Genomic DNA, 20,285 nt, shown 5'->3' with positions numbered 1-20,285 from the left:
ACATTCAAATTATAGTATTGCTCTAAAACATTTAAAAATATGTTAGGTTTTAGAATGTAGTGTTTTGGCTTCTTTTAAATATACCAGCTTACTCGCTGTTGTGTGCAGGACAGAGCTATTTCTTTTTTACCTAACAACTCCCTCTTGAGTGAAAGGTTGGTACAATTTGATATGAAAGGAACAGTGTCACACATTCAAATATTCTTGATTCATCCCATTCTGAGGGACACCTTGTTACTTAGAGGTAGCAAAGAGCCGAACCTAAATTTTTTTGTTCTGAGTAAATATTTTTTTCAAGGATGCCTTTTAGGTAACTGGAATAAAATAGAAATAAGCTTGTTCACTGAAAAGTTATTTTGTCTTCGTAGTTGTGCATTGTTTTCTTATCTTCTTGTGAAACTAGTGACACATAATTTTACTTTAAAATTGATATTTTCATAATAATAATAAACAACATTGAATTTTTTGTTGACCAATATAACATATCTAAATTTATTGAATATCTGTTATATATGTGATACTGCATTTGTATTGAGGAATACACAGTAAATAGAGAATAAGCCACATCCCTGATACTTACATATTTATTTCTGCTTATCTAATATATCAGAGTGTGAACCATATTGGTTCTTGTGTCAAAATTGTCTTTATTAAATTAATTAAGGATATTACTATTAATGTGTATTCCTTTTTTATTACAGAAGAAGATACTCAGGAAACATCACAGGTCAAGAAAAGTTTGAGTGAAAAAGTTTCTCTCTATAGAGGTGACATCACATTGCTAGAGGTAGATGCTATAGTCAATGCGGGTGAGTACTTGATTTTTTTGTGATGTATTTGTTATATGAGTATTTATTATTTAAAACTATTTTTTCATAGACAGGAATATAAGTATTTTAGAAAAAGATATCCTTCTTGGTATAGAAATGTCTTATATATTTCCCTTTTTGATTAAAAACATTGAGGATTTATTTTATGTATGTGTTGCAATTAATGTGCTAATCCTACATGGTATCCTTGCTAAGTTGAGACTAAAATACTGGATCACTGGAGAAGTGACAGATTGTTGCAAAAAAGTTCTTCAGAAGGAACTTTAGCAGCTATATTATTGTTAATTTCATACTTGAGTTAATAATTGGCCAACCTAAAAATAAATTCATCAAGCTTTTTTGCTTTTTTTGAGTAGGTTGTAAAGAGATGATTGAACTACAGCAGACAAAAGTAAAATATAAAGAAATTATTTATGTGATTTCCAAGCCTCGGTTGTTTGGTTTCAACTTTTCGTGTTCATTATGAACTATTTTAATTATTTTAGTAGTTAATTATTTAAGTAATTTTTGTGTTTGAACATTGGGAAAATAACAGTGTTATTTATAGTTGTCTGTATCACCTATATATTTTATTACATGGCTGTATATCAAGAAAAACATAATGGTTGTGATTCTATAAAAATAAAGGTCAGTAGTAAGAGGATATTTAATGATTTTGATTTGTGTTTTAGTAAAGTTAGGCTCTTTGCAGGTTGAAAGTGTCAAACAAAAACAAATCTGTGTAAGGAGAGGCTTTATTCAAAAAGATTATTACAGTAAGGGGAGGAGGACGATCGCAATAGGAGGAAGATGAGTATTGCAATAGGAAGAATCACTTTGATCATGAGATCTATAAGCATCTCAAAGGTCAGGCAGAAAAGGGCCTTTCTTTTATAGAGAGGAGTAAATAAGCTAGAAAGAATTGGTTGTGAGGGAATGGGATGAGTGTGTGACATGATCCGACTGTTGATCAGGGAATGTTTTTACCTAAAGTTAGCTGATTCTTGGGAGGGGTTATTAAGGAGGGGATGTTCACCTTCCATTGTTCAAGGGTGGGTGAGGTTTGGAGGCTTGGAGGAAAGAGAGAAGCTTGACTAAAGTTTGGTCAAGTCAAGTCAACAGGCATTGACCAACCAGAATAGTCAATGGGGATAAATCAACTAATCATTTATGAGCCAAAGAGTAGGAATTTGGAGAGTCTATGTCTTGGCTTTGTCATAGATTACAAGGAGTCATCTGTGAGTTTTATCCAAGTCATATGGGTAAGAGCGGTTCTTTTGTAGTAAGCTGTTTCCTGGAACAGAAAAGCGTTGGGTGAGGGGGGTAATTTCTTGACAGTCCCTGTTTTCCAGGAGTGCAGAATTCAGGTAAAGTTGTACATTGTCTCAAGGTTCTCTCCAGTCATGAGTAAATTCACTCAGGATAGTAGGAACATGCCTTGGTAGGTGAACAGAAGGGTCTCATGGAGAACTGGAACATTGTTCAGGGTATAGCATAGTTCTGGCAACCTAGCAGGGAGTCTGGAAGCCCAGTCAGCCTGTACTTCCCTCAGAAATGGCCATGAGTTGTTTTGTACTGTATCTGCTTGCCATAATCAGAGCTCAGTTTTTTACTTTCTCTTCTATCTCTGTACTTCCTTTCTCCTCTACTTCCTCTTTTAAAATGTAAAACTCTTCACGAGAGAGCATCTGTTTGGGTCATTTAATTTCCAACCGACATGAATCACTCCTTTTGAATAGAATTCCATCCTCAGATCACCCATAGACTACAAGTCTCCCTTACATCTAGTCTCTCCGGACTGTTCATTTGTGGCCCTGGGTATCAAGATGCTTTCCTTTGATCTATGGGGCTTCTGGAGAAGACAAGTCCTTGGAAAGGTACTCATGAACTTCTCTCCAATACAGAGGTTTAATTAGATATCACTGTAATTAGTAAGTCATCAATGATTTATTATGCCCTAAATTCTACAAACGTGAACTTTAATTTAAAAAAAATTGAAAGCTCTTTTATTTATATATATATATATATACCACCAGTGTTCTTGTATATTCTTGTAATTTTTAGCCATTGATCCTAGTTCTGTTCCGTGGAGTACAACTAATGACATGTTTTCCTTCTTAAATACCTGAAGACCACTCTCATGAGTTTTCTTTTTCTTATTATTAATATAACATTGAATTTGCCACTTAAGTTAGCCCACATAATAATAGCAGTAGTTAAGATTTTTCTTGGGTTTTGTTGACTGTATACCTGTTTGTTTCCCCCTTAAGGATATAGACTAGTGGATTTTTACTTTTTGTTTCACCTCCCAAAACAGTATCTTGCCCTTATGTTCTTTATTTTTTGTTGTTGTTGTGATTTAGTACTAGGTTTTATTTACAATGTCAAGTCCAATAGCATATTGAACCAGGGGGAGGGAAAACATAAGTTTTGGCTTATTCTAGTTTACACTGGTCAGTGCAGTATTGTTAATGCCATTGAGTTGATTCCAACTCTTAAGTGACCCTGTGTACAGCAGAGCAAAACCCTGCCCAGTCCTTTTGTGCTATCCTCTCACCTTCTGGTGCTTATCAGAAAATGCTCTGCTGTATTCATAGGGTTTTCTTGGCCAGTTTTTTCCAAAGTGGGTGGCCAGGTCCTTCTTCCTAGTCTGTCTTAGTCTGGAAGCTCTGCTGAAACCTGTCCACCGTGGGTAACCCTACTGGTGTTTGAAATACGGGTGGGATAGCTTTCAGCATCACAATAATGTGTAGCCACCACAGTATGACAGCTGACGTATGGGTGATGTGATTCCCTTACCAGGAAGTAAACCAGATTCCCTTATCTTCTTAATAAACACTTGATACTATATATTTGTTAAATTGAACTACATACCATTGAATTTGTAGCACCTTTGACCAGTAGCACGTTAGGCATTGGGGACTTGACACAGTGAACCAGTTTGGCTCTGATTTGAAAAATAATTTATTTGATCAATAAACAAAAATAATTTTGGGGGTAATTTTTATTGAAATAAATAAAATGGTGCTAAATAGGAAACATCCCATCACTATTTTGATTTTTTGTCCTTCCTTGTATGTGTAATTTTTTCATAGCTGCCACATAGTGTACAAGGGTTTGATGAATTAATATGAAGGCAGGCAGCAACTTTCACTCACTCCCAAAAACTATTTGGCACTGTTAGCTAACCTCTCTGGCTGAGCTAATTGTAATTTGGCCATGTTCTGCATCTTACAAGGACCAGCTCATCAGGAAGTTCCTGGGTAGATGGAAAAAAGATGCCAAATGAACAGTGTAATGACTCTATTTACAGCTTTCTGCTGTGCAGTTTGTTTGACTGTTGTGTAAGGAGAGGAGCAGCTGTTAACCTTTCAGGCGAACAAGGCAATATGGCAGGAAACTCCAGAGCTGCCTCTAGTGAGAGGGAAACAAGAGGCAGTTCCCCCAGTCAAGGTGCCAGAGCAGCCAAGTCATCACTTTCTATCAGACTTCAAAGTTCTCTTTCCATGTCCGTATTAGTACATTGGAACATGTGGTCTTAACTGTCATGAATAAAATGATTTGATTTTTTTTTTTTAGTTTTTATTAAGATTATGATAGTTTACAACCTTGTGAAATTTCAGTTGTACATTATTGTTTTTCAGTCATGTTGTAGGTGCATCACTTCACCCTTTGTGCCCACCCCCCACCCCCCACCCCCACTTCCCCTGGTAACCACTAATCTGTTCTCTTTGTCTACATGTTTAACTTTCACATACGAGTGGAGTCATACAGAGATTGTCTTTCTCTATCTGGCTTATTTCACTTAACATAATACCCTCAAAGTCCATCCATGTTGTTGTGAATGGGATGATTTTATCCTTTTTTATGGCTGAGTAGTATTCCATTGTATATATATACCATATCTTCTTTATCCAATCATCAGTTGATGGGCACTTAGGTTGCTTCCACATCTTGGCTATTGTGAATAATGCTGCAATGACATAGGGGTGCATGGGACTTTTGGAATTGCTGATTTCAAGTTCTTTGGATAGATACCCAGTAATGGGATGGCTGGGTCAAATGGTATTTCTATTTTTAACTGTTTGAGAAATCTCTATACTGTTTTCCATAGTGGCTGCACCAGTTTGCATTCCCACCAGCAGTGTATGAGGGTTCCTTTTTCTCCACATCCTCTCCAACATTTGTCACTTTTTATTTTGGTTATTTTTGCCATTCTAATGGGTATAAGGTGATATCTTAGTGTAGTTTTGATTAGCATTTCCCTGATGATCAGTGATGATGAGCATCTTTTCATGTGTCTATTTGCCATCCTTATATATTCTTTGGAGAAATGTCTGTGCATGTCCCCTGCCCATTTTTTGATTGGGTTGTTTGATTTTTTTGTTGTTGAGTTGTATGAGTTCTTTATATAGTATAGAGATTAACCCTTTGTCGGATATATGACTTGCAAATATTTTTTCCCAATTAGTGGGTTGTTTTTTTGTTTCAATCCTGTTTTCCCTTGCCTTGAAGAAGCTCTTTAGTCTGATGAAGTCCCATTTGTTTATTCTTTCTGTTGTTTCCCTTGTCTGAGAAGACTTGGTGTCCGAAAAGATCCTTTTGATACTGATGTCAAAGAGTGTACTGCATATATTTCCTTCTAGAAGCCTCATGGTTTCAGGTCTTATCTTTAGGTCTTTGATCCATTGTGAGTTTATTTTTGTGAATGGTGAAAAAGAATGGTCAATTTTCATTCTTTTACATGTGGCTGTCCAGTTTTCCCAGCACCATTTGTTGAAGAGACTTTCTTTTCTCCCTTGTAGGCCCTCAGCTCCTTTGTGGAAGATTAGCTGTCCATAAATGTGTGGTTTTGTTTCTGGGCTTTCAATTCTGTTCCATTGATCTGTGGACCTGTTTTTGTACCAGTACCATGCTGTTTGGATTACTGTAGCTTTATAGTATGTTTTGAAGTCAGGGATTGTGATGCCTCCAGCTTTGTTCTTTTTTCTCAGGATTGCTTTAGCAATTCGGGGTCTTTTGTTGCCCCATGAATTTTAGGATTCTTTGTTCTAAAATGATTTGATATTTTAAATTTTTTCTTAATCAAGTATTTTTCAAACTTCCTTGAATTTATTTAAATGTAACCCAGGATGAGCCTCCTAAATATTATATTCTTCTCTGTAGGAAATAATGTGTATTTGATATATTTTAATAAAACATATTTAGTAGGCATTAGGGTACACAGGGCAGTACACAAGTTTCAGAGTCAGGCAGACACAGGTTCAAATTGAGGTTCTCATACCCAGGGCCATTCTTTTTAAATTTTTATGTCAAAATAGTAATAGGAAATTGCAGAAATAGTGCAAAGATTCCTGTGTACCTTCGCCTTCACCTGTGTAAGCCTCCTCCAATGGTGACATCATATAGCTATGGTGCAGTTAGCAACCAGGAAACTGACATTGCTACATTACTGTTAACTAGAGTATAAACCTATTCAGCTTTCACCATTTTTTAACCTGCATTCGTGTGTGTGTCTGTGTAGTTCTATGTAGTTTTATCCCATGTATAGATTCATGTAACCACTACAATCAAGATACAGAACTGTTGCATTATCGTGAAAGAATTCCCTTAGGCTACCCCTTTGTAGTGGCACCCACCTCTCTGCCCCCCTTCCCATTCCCCATCTGGATAGTTTTGTCATTTTAAGAATGTTATATAAATAGAATCATACAGCATGTAACCTTTTGAGATTGTTTTTTTTCACTAAACGTGAAGTCCTCGAGGTCCATTCAGATTGTTGCATGTATCAGTAGTTCATTCCTTTTTATTGCTGAATAGTAGTCCATTGCATGGATATACTAAAGTTTGTTCAACCATCACCCACTGAAGACCATTTGGATTCTCTTCAGTATTATGCTATAACCAGTAGAGCTGCTGTAAAGATTCATGTACAGGTTTTTGTATGTTGCAGCATATAGGACGAACTGTTTAGTATCTAGGTCCTTGTATAATTTTGTATTAAGCCTATCGGTCAAAGAGTTTTGCTCTTTGCTAGACCTCGGGGGAGAATACATCCATCTAATTTGTGGTTCAGTATTTTATCATTAGGGACAATTTTACTTGTACCACAATCACAGAAAAATATTTTACAGAAGATATGATCTTCATTCATTTGTTGATTGTGGGCTGTGTAATAAAGAAGTGGTTAACTCTCCCACTCTGATGGGTTGGCTTTGGCTAAATATTAGTTCAATATGCCATGAAACAGATTTTTTTAAATTGGAAAGTGAGGAAGGTTGATTTGTTTATTTTAGTTTTTCCTGTTCCCACTACAACATGCCAAGGAGAGGTATATTTACACTGTGGTTAATCATAGAGGGCTTAGAGTCAAATCAATCATGATTTTAAATATGCCTCTTCAACTTCCTGGCCAAATGACCTTTAATTATTTAACCTTTCTGAGCCTCAGTTTATTCATTGATAAAATGGAGAAAATAATAGGGCCTGCTTCACAAGGCTGTTGTGAAAGTCAAAAGAGATTGTATTCCAAGCACTTCACATAGTGCCTAGTATATAGACACATTCAGTAAATGGTAGCAGAGTTATATGGCTTAGTTCTAATGTCAGAAAAATGATTCTTTTCTATGAATGTCACAAGGTATTTATGCATGTTTCTGCAGTCTTTTGCCCAAATATACATATAACAAACTAAAGGTGCTTATCCAATGTTTTGCAGTTTTAGCTGTTATACTACATACTTGAACTGTGTGTAGGAAAACTCCAATTCTGAGGCTTTAGAATAGAAGCTAAGTTTCTACAACATTGTTGGTAATTTATGTGAACTAATGGCCAAGGGAAAAGAATTGTTTTAGTTTGCTTTAGTGATGTGTTTTTACTGCATTAATTGTGAATGTAATAATTGTGTCAAAAATTGAGATAGTGACATATGATTGGATAGACAACCATTTAATAGTTGGGTATAATTTATTAAAAGAAAAGTTGATGTAGAATATCTTACATAGGTAAATCAGGTAGTGGGACTGCATATGATGGAAGAAATTTTACTTTATAGAAGTTTCTTTAAATAATCACCTCCACTTGCTTAAAATAAATGTTATTTTTATGTAGTGTTCAGTACAACAAAAATAAGACGTATTTGAAATTAGAATTCAAATCAGTGGGAAAATAGGTTTATATACTCTCAGAAATATTTTAGGACAGGATTGACAGCAACTACTTGATTCAGTATGAAATTTCATCTCTACTAGCAAAGCATTAAAATTTTATTCTTTAAATTTTTGTATTACGTATTTTTTATTTCAGCATTTTGTTGAGCAATAGCAGACACAAAAACACACACATAAGTGCACAGCTCAATAAATTTTCACAAATTGTCACACCTGTATAATGCCATTCAGATCAAAAAGCAGAACATTATCAGTACTGTGGAAGACCCCTTGGCATCCCCTAACATCCTGTAGTGAATACAGGATAGTGTTTTCACTGTCCTGACTTTTAGTAACATAGATTATTTTTGTCTGCTTTTGTATTTTATAGAAATGGAACCATATAGTTTATAGTATTAAATGTTTTGCTTTTTTAGTTCACCATTATGCTTATAAGGTTGATCTGTATTGTTGTGTGTAGATATAATCATTCATTATCATTGGTATGTAATATTTTATTTTGTGAATATGCCACAATTTATGTATTCAGTCTACTGTTGATGGGCATTTAGGTTATTTCCAGTTTGGGTCTGTGAGTACTGCAATGAACATTCAAACACTTTGTGTATGTGTGTGTGTGTATTTTTGTGAATTGGTATCTGTATATTTCTGTTGGGTGTGTATCTGCGATTGGACTTGCTATGTCATGGGATACATGTATGTTCAGCCTTAATAGATACGGCCATGTGGTTGCATCACTTTTTTACTTCCACTAGCAGTGTGTGAGAGTTCCAACTGCTCTATATCCATGCCAATACTTGATATTTTCTATATTGTTTTTAAAATAGTGCATGACATAGTTTGAATAGTAATATTTTAATGAATGTATAAGATATACTATGACAAATCAAATTTTCTAGCATTTTGTAGCTAACAATTTATCTTAAGCCTTGTATAAGTGAAGAATAGTAAAGTAAAAAATGTAAATGTTATTTTCCTATGGCTGAGGATGAGAAGGTGGGGTTGTTCTAAGTAGTTCCTTATTGAGTTCATAAAACATAAATGTAATAAATTTTCCTCCCGTAGATAGCAGCACTTAGGAACAAATAAACTATCATACTATAAAAGTACTATTACTACTATTGTTATTATTATGACTACTGCCATTCTTGTTTTGGGAAGACCAAAAACAGAGAAAACAGTTTTAGAAATGATATTCTCAAACCTACGTTTGGAAAAGAAGGTGATTTCTGGGAAAAACCTCGTAACATCTATTATCACGTGAGATAGCCCACAAAAACCGTCATTTTGCTAAACAAACATATAAAAAAAAATGCTGCAATGTAAAGCCACATTCAGAATAGGATTTTATCAATAGTTTGCTTTTAATCATAGATATGCCTTATCAGTAAAACTCACTTAATGTCTTATAGTATTGCTAATTTTAAAAATATGGCTTTTTTTTCAGAATATAACATTAATACATGTTTATTGAAGATAATTGAGAAATACAGAAAAGTATAAAGAAATAAAATGTCAAATTTTAATCCAGAGATAAGCACTATTAATACTTGTTTTATATCTTATAGTCTTTAAAATGTGTTTATATAGAGAGCTATAAGTAATGTACTTTGCAACAACACTATATGTGCTATGTTGTAGCCTGTTTTTTTGCCACTCATATACATCCCATTTTCCATATTCTTAAATGTTAAGAACATGATTTTAAATGATTATTTTTCCAATTTTTCATTTTTATATATAAAGCTATAATAAATGTCCTCATATAAAAATCTTTATAAACATCTCTGATTATTTCTTCAAAATGTATTACTTAGAAGGAATTACTATCTGGGGCTGACCCTGTGGCTGAGTGGTTAAGTTCACGTACTCTGCTTTAGTGGCAGGGTTTTGCCAGTTTGGATCCTCAGCACAGACCTAGCACCACTCATCAAGCCATGCTGAGGAGGCGTACCACATAGCAGAACTAGAAGGACATACAACTAGAATATACAGCTATCTACTTGGGGGCTTTGAGGAGAAGAAGAAGGAAAAAAAAAAAGATGGGCAACAGATGTTAGCTCGGGGCCAATCTTTAAAAAAAAAGAGGGAATTACTAGGTAAAAGGCTCTAATAGTTTTTTAACAATGATTTTGATATTCATAGCTTCTTAGAAAGAATGTTATAGTATACTTTCTCAAGGGTGATATGTAAGTGCAAATTGTTGTAAATACTAGGTTATATCTACAAAATCAAACCTACCAGTTTAAAAGTGATTAATGTTATCTAATTTTTTATTATTAATGATATTGAATGGTTTTTCTTGTATTTATTGGCCATTTACATGTTTTTTTTTTAAAGTGTCATGTTCATATTTCTAACCATGTTTTCTATTTGTCTTTTTTAATTGGGGAAAGCTTATTATATATTAACAAGAGTAAGCCTTTGTCATATATGTTGCTAATATTTCTTTCCAATTTGACATTTACTTTTCAAATATATTTATGGTATGTGTTTCTCTTCAAGCATTCAAGAATGTTTATGTTATTAAATTCTTAAGTCTTTATTATTGGTTTCTTTCTTTGATATTGTATTTAGAATGGACTTTCCCATTTAAAGGTTTGATAAATAGTCCCTTATATTTTCCTCTACCTTTTAAATGTTCACTTTAGTTTATATTAAACTCCATCTAGAATTTATGCTCACAAAGGTTGTGAGGTAGTGATGCATATTTTTAAATTATTGTAGCTTTCACATTGGTATTTTAGTATGGGATAATGTGACTCTTTTCTCAGCCTCTGCCATTTGTCTGCCTTTTCAAATACTTCTTGGCTAATCTTGTCCTTTTATTCTACTAGATAAATTTTAGAATTATTTTGTCAAGCTCAAAATCAAAACAAAAGCCAAAACAACTACCATCACAACAAAATCCCAGAAATATCAATGGAATTTTGATTAGAAATTTAGGTTATGCAGGGAGTTTGACGTCTTTAACGTACTGCATCTTCCTATCTAGGAATGGTGCTTAGATATATTTAAATATCTTTTCCCTCATATCCCTTAGTAAAGTTTTATAGTTTCCTTCATATGGGACTCACACAGTTGTTTTATCCTAGAAGCTTTATAATTTTGTTGCCATTATAAATGGCATCTATTTTCTTCTATTATTTATTTTATAATACTATTTTTGGTAATATAGAAAAGCTATTAATTTAATAATTACCCACCTTGTTGAAGTTAATTTTAATAAGTTTTCAGTTGATTCTCTTGGGTTTTCTAGGCAAATACATTGCTCCACACACTATTTCTCTTCTCTTTTTATTGCATTGGCTACTACATAATAACAATGTTATATTAGTTGTGATAAGACAGTCTTGCTTATTCTTAATTTTAAGGGGAATGCCTGTAGTCAAGAGTTTCATAATTCATTCATGTGTTCATTCAACAAACATTTATTAAGTATCTGGTATATGGCAAGCACTATGCTATGTGAGAGGTAAAGTGGTGAGAAAACCAGACATCATCTAAGTTCTTGAATTTGTAATCTAGTCGAAGATATTAATTAGACAGTTATCTAAATAAATATAAATTTACAATTATGTAAGTTTTGAGTTGACAGATTGAAGTTTTTGTTGTAAATATCTTTTAAAATTTTGCTAATTGTAAGGAAGCCTGAGATTCCAACTACAAAGCATTTAGAGTTCACGCTGTGAGGAAAGTTGAATTAAAGTATTAACTACAATTAAACAGTTATTTTAAGTTACTAAGTAGACAAAATAAAACATTTTCCATTATTGTTTTTGAGCGTTTGCAATGTTTTTGCTTCTCATTGACTGAGCACTTCGTATTGCTTTTTCTCTTCAAAATAGTTCCTCCATCTTTTAATCAGTTCTTTTCATTGCATCTGAAAAACTCAGTGGGACATAAGAGTCTGTTGAATAAAGCAGTATTAAAACCAAGTGTTCATTATAAACTTACTGAAATTTCAGGCCTCTTAGATTTGGGATAACTATCTATTAAACAATTAGTAGCTAGCTACAAATGACTTGTGAGATGATACTGTTGAAGTTCCTGGGAGCATTAGTTCTTAGCATAGAGACAATAATGTTCAGAAACCACCTTGTAACTCCTCCTCTGCAAATCCAGTCCAGCACCCATTCAAGCTAAGCCAGGCAAAGAAAGAATGTACATCATTCTCTCCCTTCACTTTCCCTCCTGTGCTATGCCAGAACCTGCAGAAAAGTTTCAAAATCAGCACTGTGGATAGCTCTCATTGGCCAACCTGTAGGATATGTTTGAGTAGACAGGTGTGTGTATCAGATGAGGAAGAACTATTTTTTGGAGGTGAATTCTTCACACTGGCTATAGGTTTAAGTGTGAGCTTCCAAATCTAAGGATCTCACTGTCTTCCCTTTATCTAGTGTGAGGAAAGACAGAAAATAGGGTTTCTGTGAGCATGGAATGAAAGGATATATGAAAAAGAGGCTTTGTAATATGTTAGCTTATCGTTTTTATTTGTGATTTAGCTCTGTATCTCAATATATTTTTCAAAATATTTCTGCTCTTCAACCTATCACTTCTTTGTTTTTCTGGTCTATAAATTTTTGTAAAGGAATGTGTAGAATTAAACTAAACACTAAATCCTCCAAGGAATTAGAAGATAATTCTCAAGAGAAAATAATTGCCAAGGGGGCTGGATGGCTGCCAAGCAATTCCCCTTTGAGTTTTCATTTTCTTTTTTTGATCCCTGTTGTCATTACTTTTTAGGTAATATTGCTTGGAGTTAAATAGTAACATAGTCCTCAAGGGACTTTGAAAGACTAACATTTTTTTTTTATTGAGGTAACATTGAAGTAACATTTATTGAAGTAAACATTATAGCATTATATAAATTTCAGGTATACATCATTATTATTTTGACTTCTATATAGAGTACATCATATTCACCACTAAAAGTCTAGTTTCTGTCTGTCACTGTACACGTGTCCCCCTTTACCCCTTTCAACCTCCAAATCCACTTCCCCTCTGGTAACCACCAGTTTGTTCTGTTTCTATGTGTTTGTTTGCTATTGGTTTTTGTTTTAATTTTCCACGTATGAGTGAAATCATACAGTAGTTGTCCTTCTCTATCTGACTTACTTCGCCTAGCATAGTACCATCAAGGTCCATCTGTGTTGTCACAAATGGCAAGATTTCATCATTTTTATTACTGAGTAGTATTCCATTGTGTGTGTGTGTGTGTGTGTGGGTATATGTGTATGTGTGTGATATATATCACATCTTCTTTATCCATTCATTTATCCATTCATCTGTTGATGGGCACTTAGGTTGTTTCCAAGTCTTGGCTATTATAAGTAGTGCTGCAATGAACATAGGGGTGCATATATCTTTTCAAATTAGTGTTTTCATGTTCTTTGGATAAATACCCAGCAGTGGAATAGCTGGATTATATGGTAGTTCTACTTTTAATTTTTTGAGGAATCTCCATACTGTTTTTCGTGGTAGCAGCACCAATTTACATTCCCACCAGCAGTGTACGGGGATTCCCTTTTCTCCACATCTTCTCCAACACTTGTTATTTGTTGTCTTTTTAATAATAGCCATTCTGACTGGTGTGAGGTCATATCTCATTGTGGTTTTGATTTGCATTTCTCTAATGATTAGTGATGTTGAACATCTTTTCATGTGTCTGTTGGCCATGTGTATATCTTTGGAAAAATGTCTGTTCAGATCCTCTGCCCATTTTTTAATTGTTGTTTTTGTTATTGAGTTGTTTGAGTTCTTTATATATTTTAGACATTAAGTCCTTATTGGATATTGATTTGCAAATATCTTCTCCCAATCGGCAGGTTGTCTGGTTTGTTGATGGTTTCCTTTGCTGTGCAGAAGCTTTTGAGTTTGATGTAGTCCCATTTGTTTATTTTTTCTTTTGTTTCCCTTGCCTGAGAAGACATATCCAAAAAGATATTGCTAAGACTATGTTGAAGAGTATACTGCCTATGCTTTCTTCAGCGTTTCATGGTTTCAGTCTTACCTTCAAATCTTTAATCTATTTTGAGTTAATTTCTGTGTATGGTGTAAGATAGTGATCTACTTTCATTCTTTTGCTTGTGGCTGTCCAGTTTTCCCAACACTGTTTAGTGAAGAGACATTCCTTTCTCCTTTGTATATTCTTGGCTCCTTTGTCAAAAATTAGCTGTCCAATGTCTGCTCTCAATGTCTGTTTTTCTGCCAGTACAATGCTGTTTTTATTACTATAGCTTTATAGTGTATTTTGAAATAAGGGAGTGTAAAACCTTCAGTTTTGTTCTTTTTTCTTAGAATTGCTTTTGCTCTTTGAGGTCTTTATTTGTTCCATTTAAATTTTAGGATTCTTTGTTCTGTTTCCTTGAAAAATTTCATTGGGATTTTGAAAGGGATTGCATTGAGTCTGTAGATTGCTTTAGTTAATATGGACATTTTAACTATGTTAATTCTTCCAATCCATGAGCATGAAATATCTTTCCATTTCTTTGTGTCTTCTTTGATTTCTTTCAATAATGTCTCTTAGTTTTCAGGTCTTAGTGTACAGGTCTTCCACCTTCTTGGTTAAATTTATTCTTAGGTATTTTATTGTTTTTGTTGCAGTGGTAAATGCGATTGTATTCTTAATTTCTCTTTCTGCTACTTTTAAGGGAATATCCCTTGGGGTTAAGTAGTAACACAGTTCTCAAGGAACTTTGAAAGGCTAACTTTTTTTTTTTAACGTAGGGGAAAGGTGGTAGCAACTGCTTGGGCATTTGTTCCATGTTTTCAGAGATTTTTTTTCTCTCCTTGAGAATTCTTCAGTGCACTTTGGGAAATTTATATATATATATAAATATATTTTTGTTTTTGAGGAAGTTTATCCCTGAGCTAACATCTGCCACCAATCCTCCTCTTTTTGCTGAGGAAGATTGGCCCTGAGCTACCATCTGTGTCCATCTTCCTCTATTTTATATGTGAGACACCTGCCACAGCATGGCTTGATAAGCCCTGCATAGGTCTATCCCTGGGATCCAAACTGGTGAACCTGGGATTGCTGAAGTGGAGCTTGTGAACTTAACTGCTCTGCCACCAGGCTGGCCCTGGGAAATTTATATATTTTTTGTTACACATATTGGTCAGCTAGATTTTTTTAAAAATAAGAAAAAAAATTTTTTTGGTCTGATTACAGAAGGAATACACTTTAATAATTAAAATAGGGAAAATGTAAAATACAAAAAAGAACAAAACATAGTCTATAATGTTTCCAAGCATACATATCATTGTTAAAGTTCAATGTTTATGGTTCAGATTCTTTTCTTTTCATTTTATAGATGTATTTTGATTTTTCAAAGCACTGCTTAATTGTTTTTGTTATATAAATAATATGGTCATTTTTCTATGTCATTTTTAGTAGCTGCGTGAATTCAGTCATATGCATGAATGTTAATTTAACTGTTCCCTCATTGTTGGAAATTTAGATTCTCAAGTTTGTACTGTTATAAACAGGCTAAGGCAAACATCCTAGCAGATAAATCTTTGCAAAAATATTTGATTATTCCCTTGGAATAAATTCCTTGAAGTGATATTATGGGAGTGTGAAAGTTTTAAACTTTTGACGTATGTAACCAAATAGCTCTATGGAAAGGTTAAATGAATTTTTCTCTCTCAAGTTTTGAGAGTATGTATTTCGCTAGACCTCATCAATATTAAGTTTGATGATTTTTTTTTAAATCTTTGTCTTTGAATTGTACTTCATTGTTGTTTTAATTTCCATTTCCTTGAAGACAGGGAACACTGCTTTCGATATTACCTTCTGGAATAGAAAGCAGGATTTTACCTATAAAATTTTATTGGTGCCAATAAGGTACAAGTAACTTGGTGGTAGTACCCAGGAGGCATTGGGTGGGATTGAGTTGGTTGGAGGCCTGAGGAGAACAGTGTTGAGTGTTTCTCAACTGAAACCCAGTTGCTCAAGTTCAGTGCCACTGCTTCTATGCTTGGTATTCAAGATGGCGGGAACAGAGATGGGCACTGAAGTTCTTTGAAATGAGAAAGGAACTGTTTATTTCATCTTTAGAGTAGTACCTCGCATCTAGCACAGCACTTGGCACTGGGGATGTATTATGACTATGGCTTTGGTTCTTTGAGATCACCAAGCATAGTTTCTCTGAATCTTTGAGCCTTTACCCTTGTCAAGAAAATATCAAAGCCCACCCCTGGAGCTAGAATGGGTGGAGTTTCATAGGGGCCATATAGGTCAGAGCTTTGCAAAGAGAGTCTTGATATTTACTTAAAGCATCCCCAGCTTTAGAAGTTGGACTAAGCTCTCTCAGTGCTACTTTCCATGTGGACTGAGTCAATCAGACTGATATTGTAGAGGAAGGAACCAGTCCCATTGGAGAGTAAGCAGCTGGAAATTGGGAAAGTGGATTCTAATTCTGCTGGTAGTTAACAATAAATGCAAATACTTTCTGCCATAGTTTAATTCTTGTAAGTGAGTGACTTGTCAGAAATTGATTATAGTTAAATCTGTTTAAAAGCTGAAATTTATAATGATGCTAAATGACATTTCATGAGGCCTAGGGGCTGTCTAATGCTTATGTGCAACCTTATTTGGCATTCTCCATGCTCTTTTACTTTTTAAAATTTTGTTTTTTATGTTATACAGTAAAATTGAAATTTTTTGGGTGTATACTTCTATTAATTTTAAATAAAGGAAATGTATATTTGTTACATATACAAGTCATCTTAATTTCTAAAAGTTATTTTTCTTCTTTATTTATGACCTTTCATGAGCTGCTACTTGTAGGCTCAAAAACATCTGAACGATGTTCATTCTGTTTAATTGACTGAATATGATTGTAGTTTTTAGGGTATTAGTTTACTGAAGTTTTCTTCAGTTAAGGCCTTGGTTTATGTGTATAAGGAAAGTGAAAAGTGACATTGATTTTTGAATTCCAATCATTAATTTATATAAAAATTAGGCTCCATAAATAATAGTGAAGAAAAATAGCTTATCAGTAGAAAGTAGACATCCTTATGTTTTTATGGAATATAAATCTGTTAAACTTGAGGAGTTTCAGAGAAACTTACTGATTTTTATTAAGTTTGTGTTTGGTGACTAGTCCCTTTATGAAGTGAATTCTATATACTTAAAAAAGAAATAGTCAGTGCTTCTTACTTGAGTTAGAACAGTATTTTTATTTATAGCTCAAATTTGGTCTTTTTGATTGACAAGTGGTTTATTAAACTTGGTGTTGTATAAAGGAAGATTTTGGTCATTTTGATAAGGAAAGGTTGAGAATTATTTTTCAAAATTCTTCATTGTTTAGGTCTTTAGTTATAGGAGAAGCTAGTGTTTGTTAGGATAGGGACAGAAATAAATATTTTATTTTGACATACTATCCGTGCAAAGGCAGCAGCTTTTTCACTACTCTTTTCACTTTTGAAACTGTTTGAAGAAGCAAATTTATGGCATGAAATTTCCCTGGCTTCTTTTGACCTTGAGGTACAATCTGATTTGCTTTGTTAAGTTTTAATTTTATGACACGTCACATCTCTGTTGTGTTCAAAATTAAACTTCAGGGTAGAGGTATATTTTTCCACACTGGGATTGTGAACAGAATAAATTACCAGAGAATTATGTTTAAATGAATGTATAAGTATAGGAATGTTGACTGGGCTAGCTACACCTCCCCACATAAACAGCTTGTTAATGTGCAGTCAGTCACTGGAGTTGCCATGAACTTGGAGCTTAATGAACAGGTGGAGAAAGAGGATGAATCCCAATCCAAAATGGATCTGACAGCTTATCAGGCAATTTCACTGATCGCTAATCCATTTCGTTTGGTAACTTAATTTATCACACAGTGAGAATTTTCATCCCGTGGGTTTCCAGATGGAAATTAATTCAGAAACATGCCCAATACCATGGGGTTGAAGAGACCTGCTTAAGCTTTGTGAGGACATTTAGAAATAAATTATTTTAAATGCATAAAACAGGCTTCTCTTACAGTTTCATTTGTGCTTATCCAAGTTCTCCTTAAAATGTGTGGATGGTACTAACATTTTATGGTATATCATGACAGTGAACTAGGGTTTATTTGTTCATGTAAGAAAATTTCTAAATTAAATAGACAAATTGTTAATTTTAATTCATTGGTGAAATAACTACTAAAATATGTTAAATAATCTTGTGAATATAATTCTGTATTTACGTATAGAAAAAGTACTGATCTTGAATGTGTTTTATAGCATTCATAGCAAGAAATAATGAGCAAAAGAAATTATTTCTTTAAAGCTCACAACTTTACATCTACTGAGTACTTACAAATTCTCTTATTAGAATAATTTACAGCTTATTATTTTAGTTAAAAATATATATTAAAGCAATATTCTTTGACAGTAAGGAAGAAATGCAACCTGCCTTTCATAGCTCACACTCTTCTTAGAATTCACAATGATGAGGCTCATTAATTGGGCTCAACTTAGGACCTGGCTATGGTTTAAAATAACGTCAAAACCAGAAACACATTTTCTTCACTTTTTAAAGACTTGAATTGTAGTGCATAGAAAGTTAAATTGAATATTGATCCTTGGAAAGCAAACATGTCCTGTAGAATGATGGAACAAAAGAACACAATAAAAGATGATAGAGTGATTGATTCTCCAAAGCCTAGAGACAGGAGCCTCCTCCTTAGATGTCATCTTCTCAAGGCATTTATAGTTCTGAGAGGGTGATGGGGATGAAGTGTTAGAGGAGATTAGTTGCACTCTGGCATGAACTGTTACATTTTATAAGAAGATTGAGGAAGACTGGTAACACACCGTTTCTAAGAAGGAATTTGAGGAGTGAGGAATGGAGCACAAGATCAATAAGATCTATGATATGACTCCGAAAAGGGACACCAGGGAATTCCTTATAATTTCTCAAACCCTGACGCACCTTCAAAAAGAATTTAAGTCAGTGAAAAATAATTGAGATGGCGGAAACCACAAACTGGAATAATGCTGTCATTGATTGGATGTGTCAGGCAAGTTGTGGCTATCATTCTTATGACCAGGCTGATTAAAGTAATATCTTCATAATCTAGAGGGGCTCAGTGTTCATCCTGGCACCTTTCCCAAATCCCCTCTCTGAGTTTTTGGCATTTTTCCCTGGAACATATTGGAGACCTGCCACCTTGTCATTTCAGAAACTGGAATTTCATCTTTACCTTTAAAGGAAAATAGTCATCAAGTTCAGTACTAATCCTTGGGAATCAAGCCAAAAGAAAAAAAATTTCAGGGCATTGTTTGACTTTCTCCTTCTTTCCTACAAGAGTAATGATTGTGTCATATCACCCAGAAGCTTGCTTTAAATGCTGATTCCCAGCCTTCAGCACCCCAGGATTCAGATTCAGTAGGTCTAGGAGGTGCCCTTGGAATCTCTATAGTTAAGCAGCCTGATGCAGAGGTTCTGATATAGGAGTCTGCACATTTTTCTTTGGGAATCATTTCCCTAAACTCTAGGGCTTAGAGTATATCAAGAAAGGTCCATGCGCTTGATACTCTTTTTCAGACATTTTTGAAAATCTCCCTTCATGGCTTTCTCAGGTGTGTGTTGGAAAGAACTGTATCTGCCTCTGTTTTCTTCATCCAACTGGGCTTTAATATTTGCCGTTCTCTTCTCTTCCCTTCCCTTCCTTTCCCCTTCCTCCTCATTTTCTTCCTTCCTTCCTTCTTTCTAATGCACATTGTTTTAGAATTTGTGCCTAATTCTCTGCCAGTCATTGGCATTATAGATAGTCTTTGTTCTAACAGACTTGTACTTTCCAGGCAGATATGTATGTACATCAGCAACTATATGATCCAGGAGTAATGACAAGTGGCATTGGAGAAATATAAATAAAATGCCAGGGAAGGAGTCATTTTTGTGAGTGTGGACATCAGGAAAGACTTTTCCGTATGATGATAAAACATTGAGGAGAGTAACATTTCAGACAAGAAATTGCATGAACAAAGGCCCAAAGCATGACAAAGTCTGGCCTGTGAGGAAATGGTGCATCGGTCCAAAGGTTTTTTGTGGCTTAGTGGAAATATCACTGGACTCAAGGAGTAAGGAGTAAGGGCAAGTCTTCGAATGATGGTATGGATCTGATAAGTTGGATTTTGGTGACATCTAATATAAGTCCATAAGTCCATTGCCTTACTTTATTGGTTCTAATCTTTGGTTTCTCTCTCTTGCGTGGCTGACTTGTCTCAAAGGAAAGTGTATACTATTCCCTGTGGTATTTTTCTGGACTATTTCTAATTCACCACAATACTAAGAACCCATGAATAG

General features: G+C 34.3%; 1 protein-coding gene across 8 annotated transcripts in view; it reads left to right on the top strand.

The window, feature by feature from the left end:
• The window catches only part of MACROD2 (mono-ADP ribosylhydrolase 2), a 1,873,143-nt gene that overhangs the window by 70,808 nt on the left and 1,782,050 nt on the right, over positions 1–20,285 (top strand). For all 8 annotated transcript variants that reach the window (XM_070247518.1, XM_023625930.2, XM_070247520.1 and 5 more), the window contains exon 3: positions 702–809. In XM_070247518.1, coding sequence (XP_070103619.1) covers positions 702–809 — 108 coding nt within the window. The remainder of the gene's footprint in view (positions 1–701; positions 810–20,285) is intronic.

This window comes from Equus caballus, chromosome 22 (assembly GCF_041296265.1).
Source record: "Equus caballus isolate H_3958 breed thoroughbred chromosome 22, TB-T2T, whole genome shotgun sequence".
NCBI classification, from domain to species: domain Eukaryota; kingdom Metazoa; phylum Chordata; class Mammalia; order Perissodactyla; family Equidae; genus Equus; species Equus caballus.
Note: the sequence above shows the minus strand (reverse complement) of the source record. Positions and strands in the feature narration are given on the sequence as shown.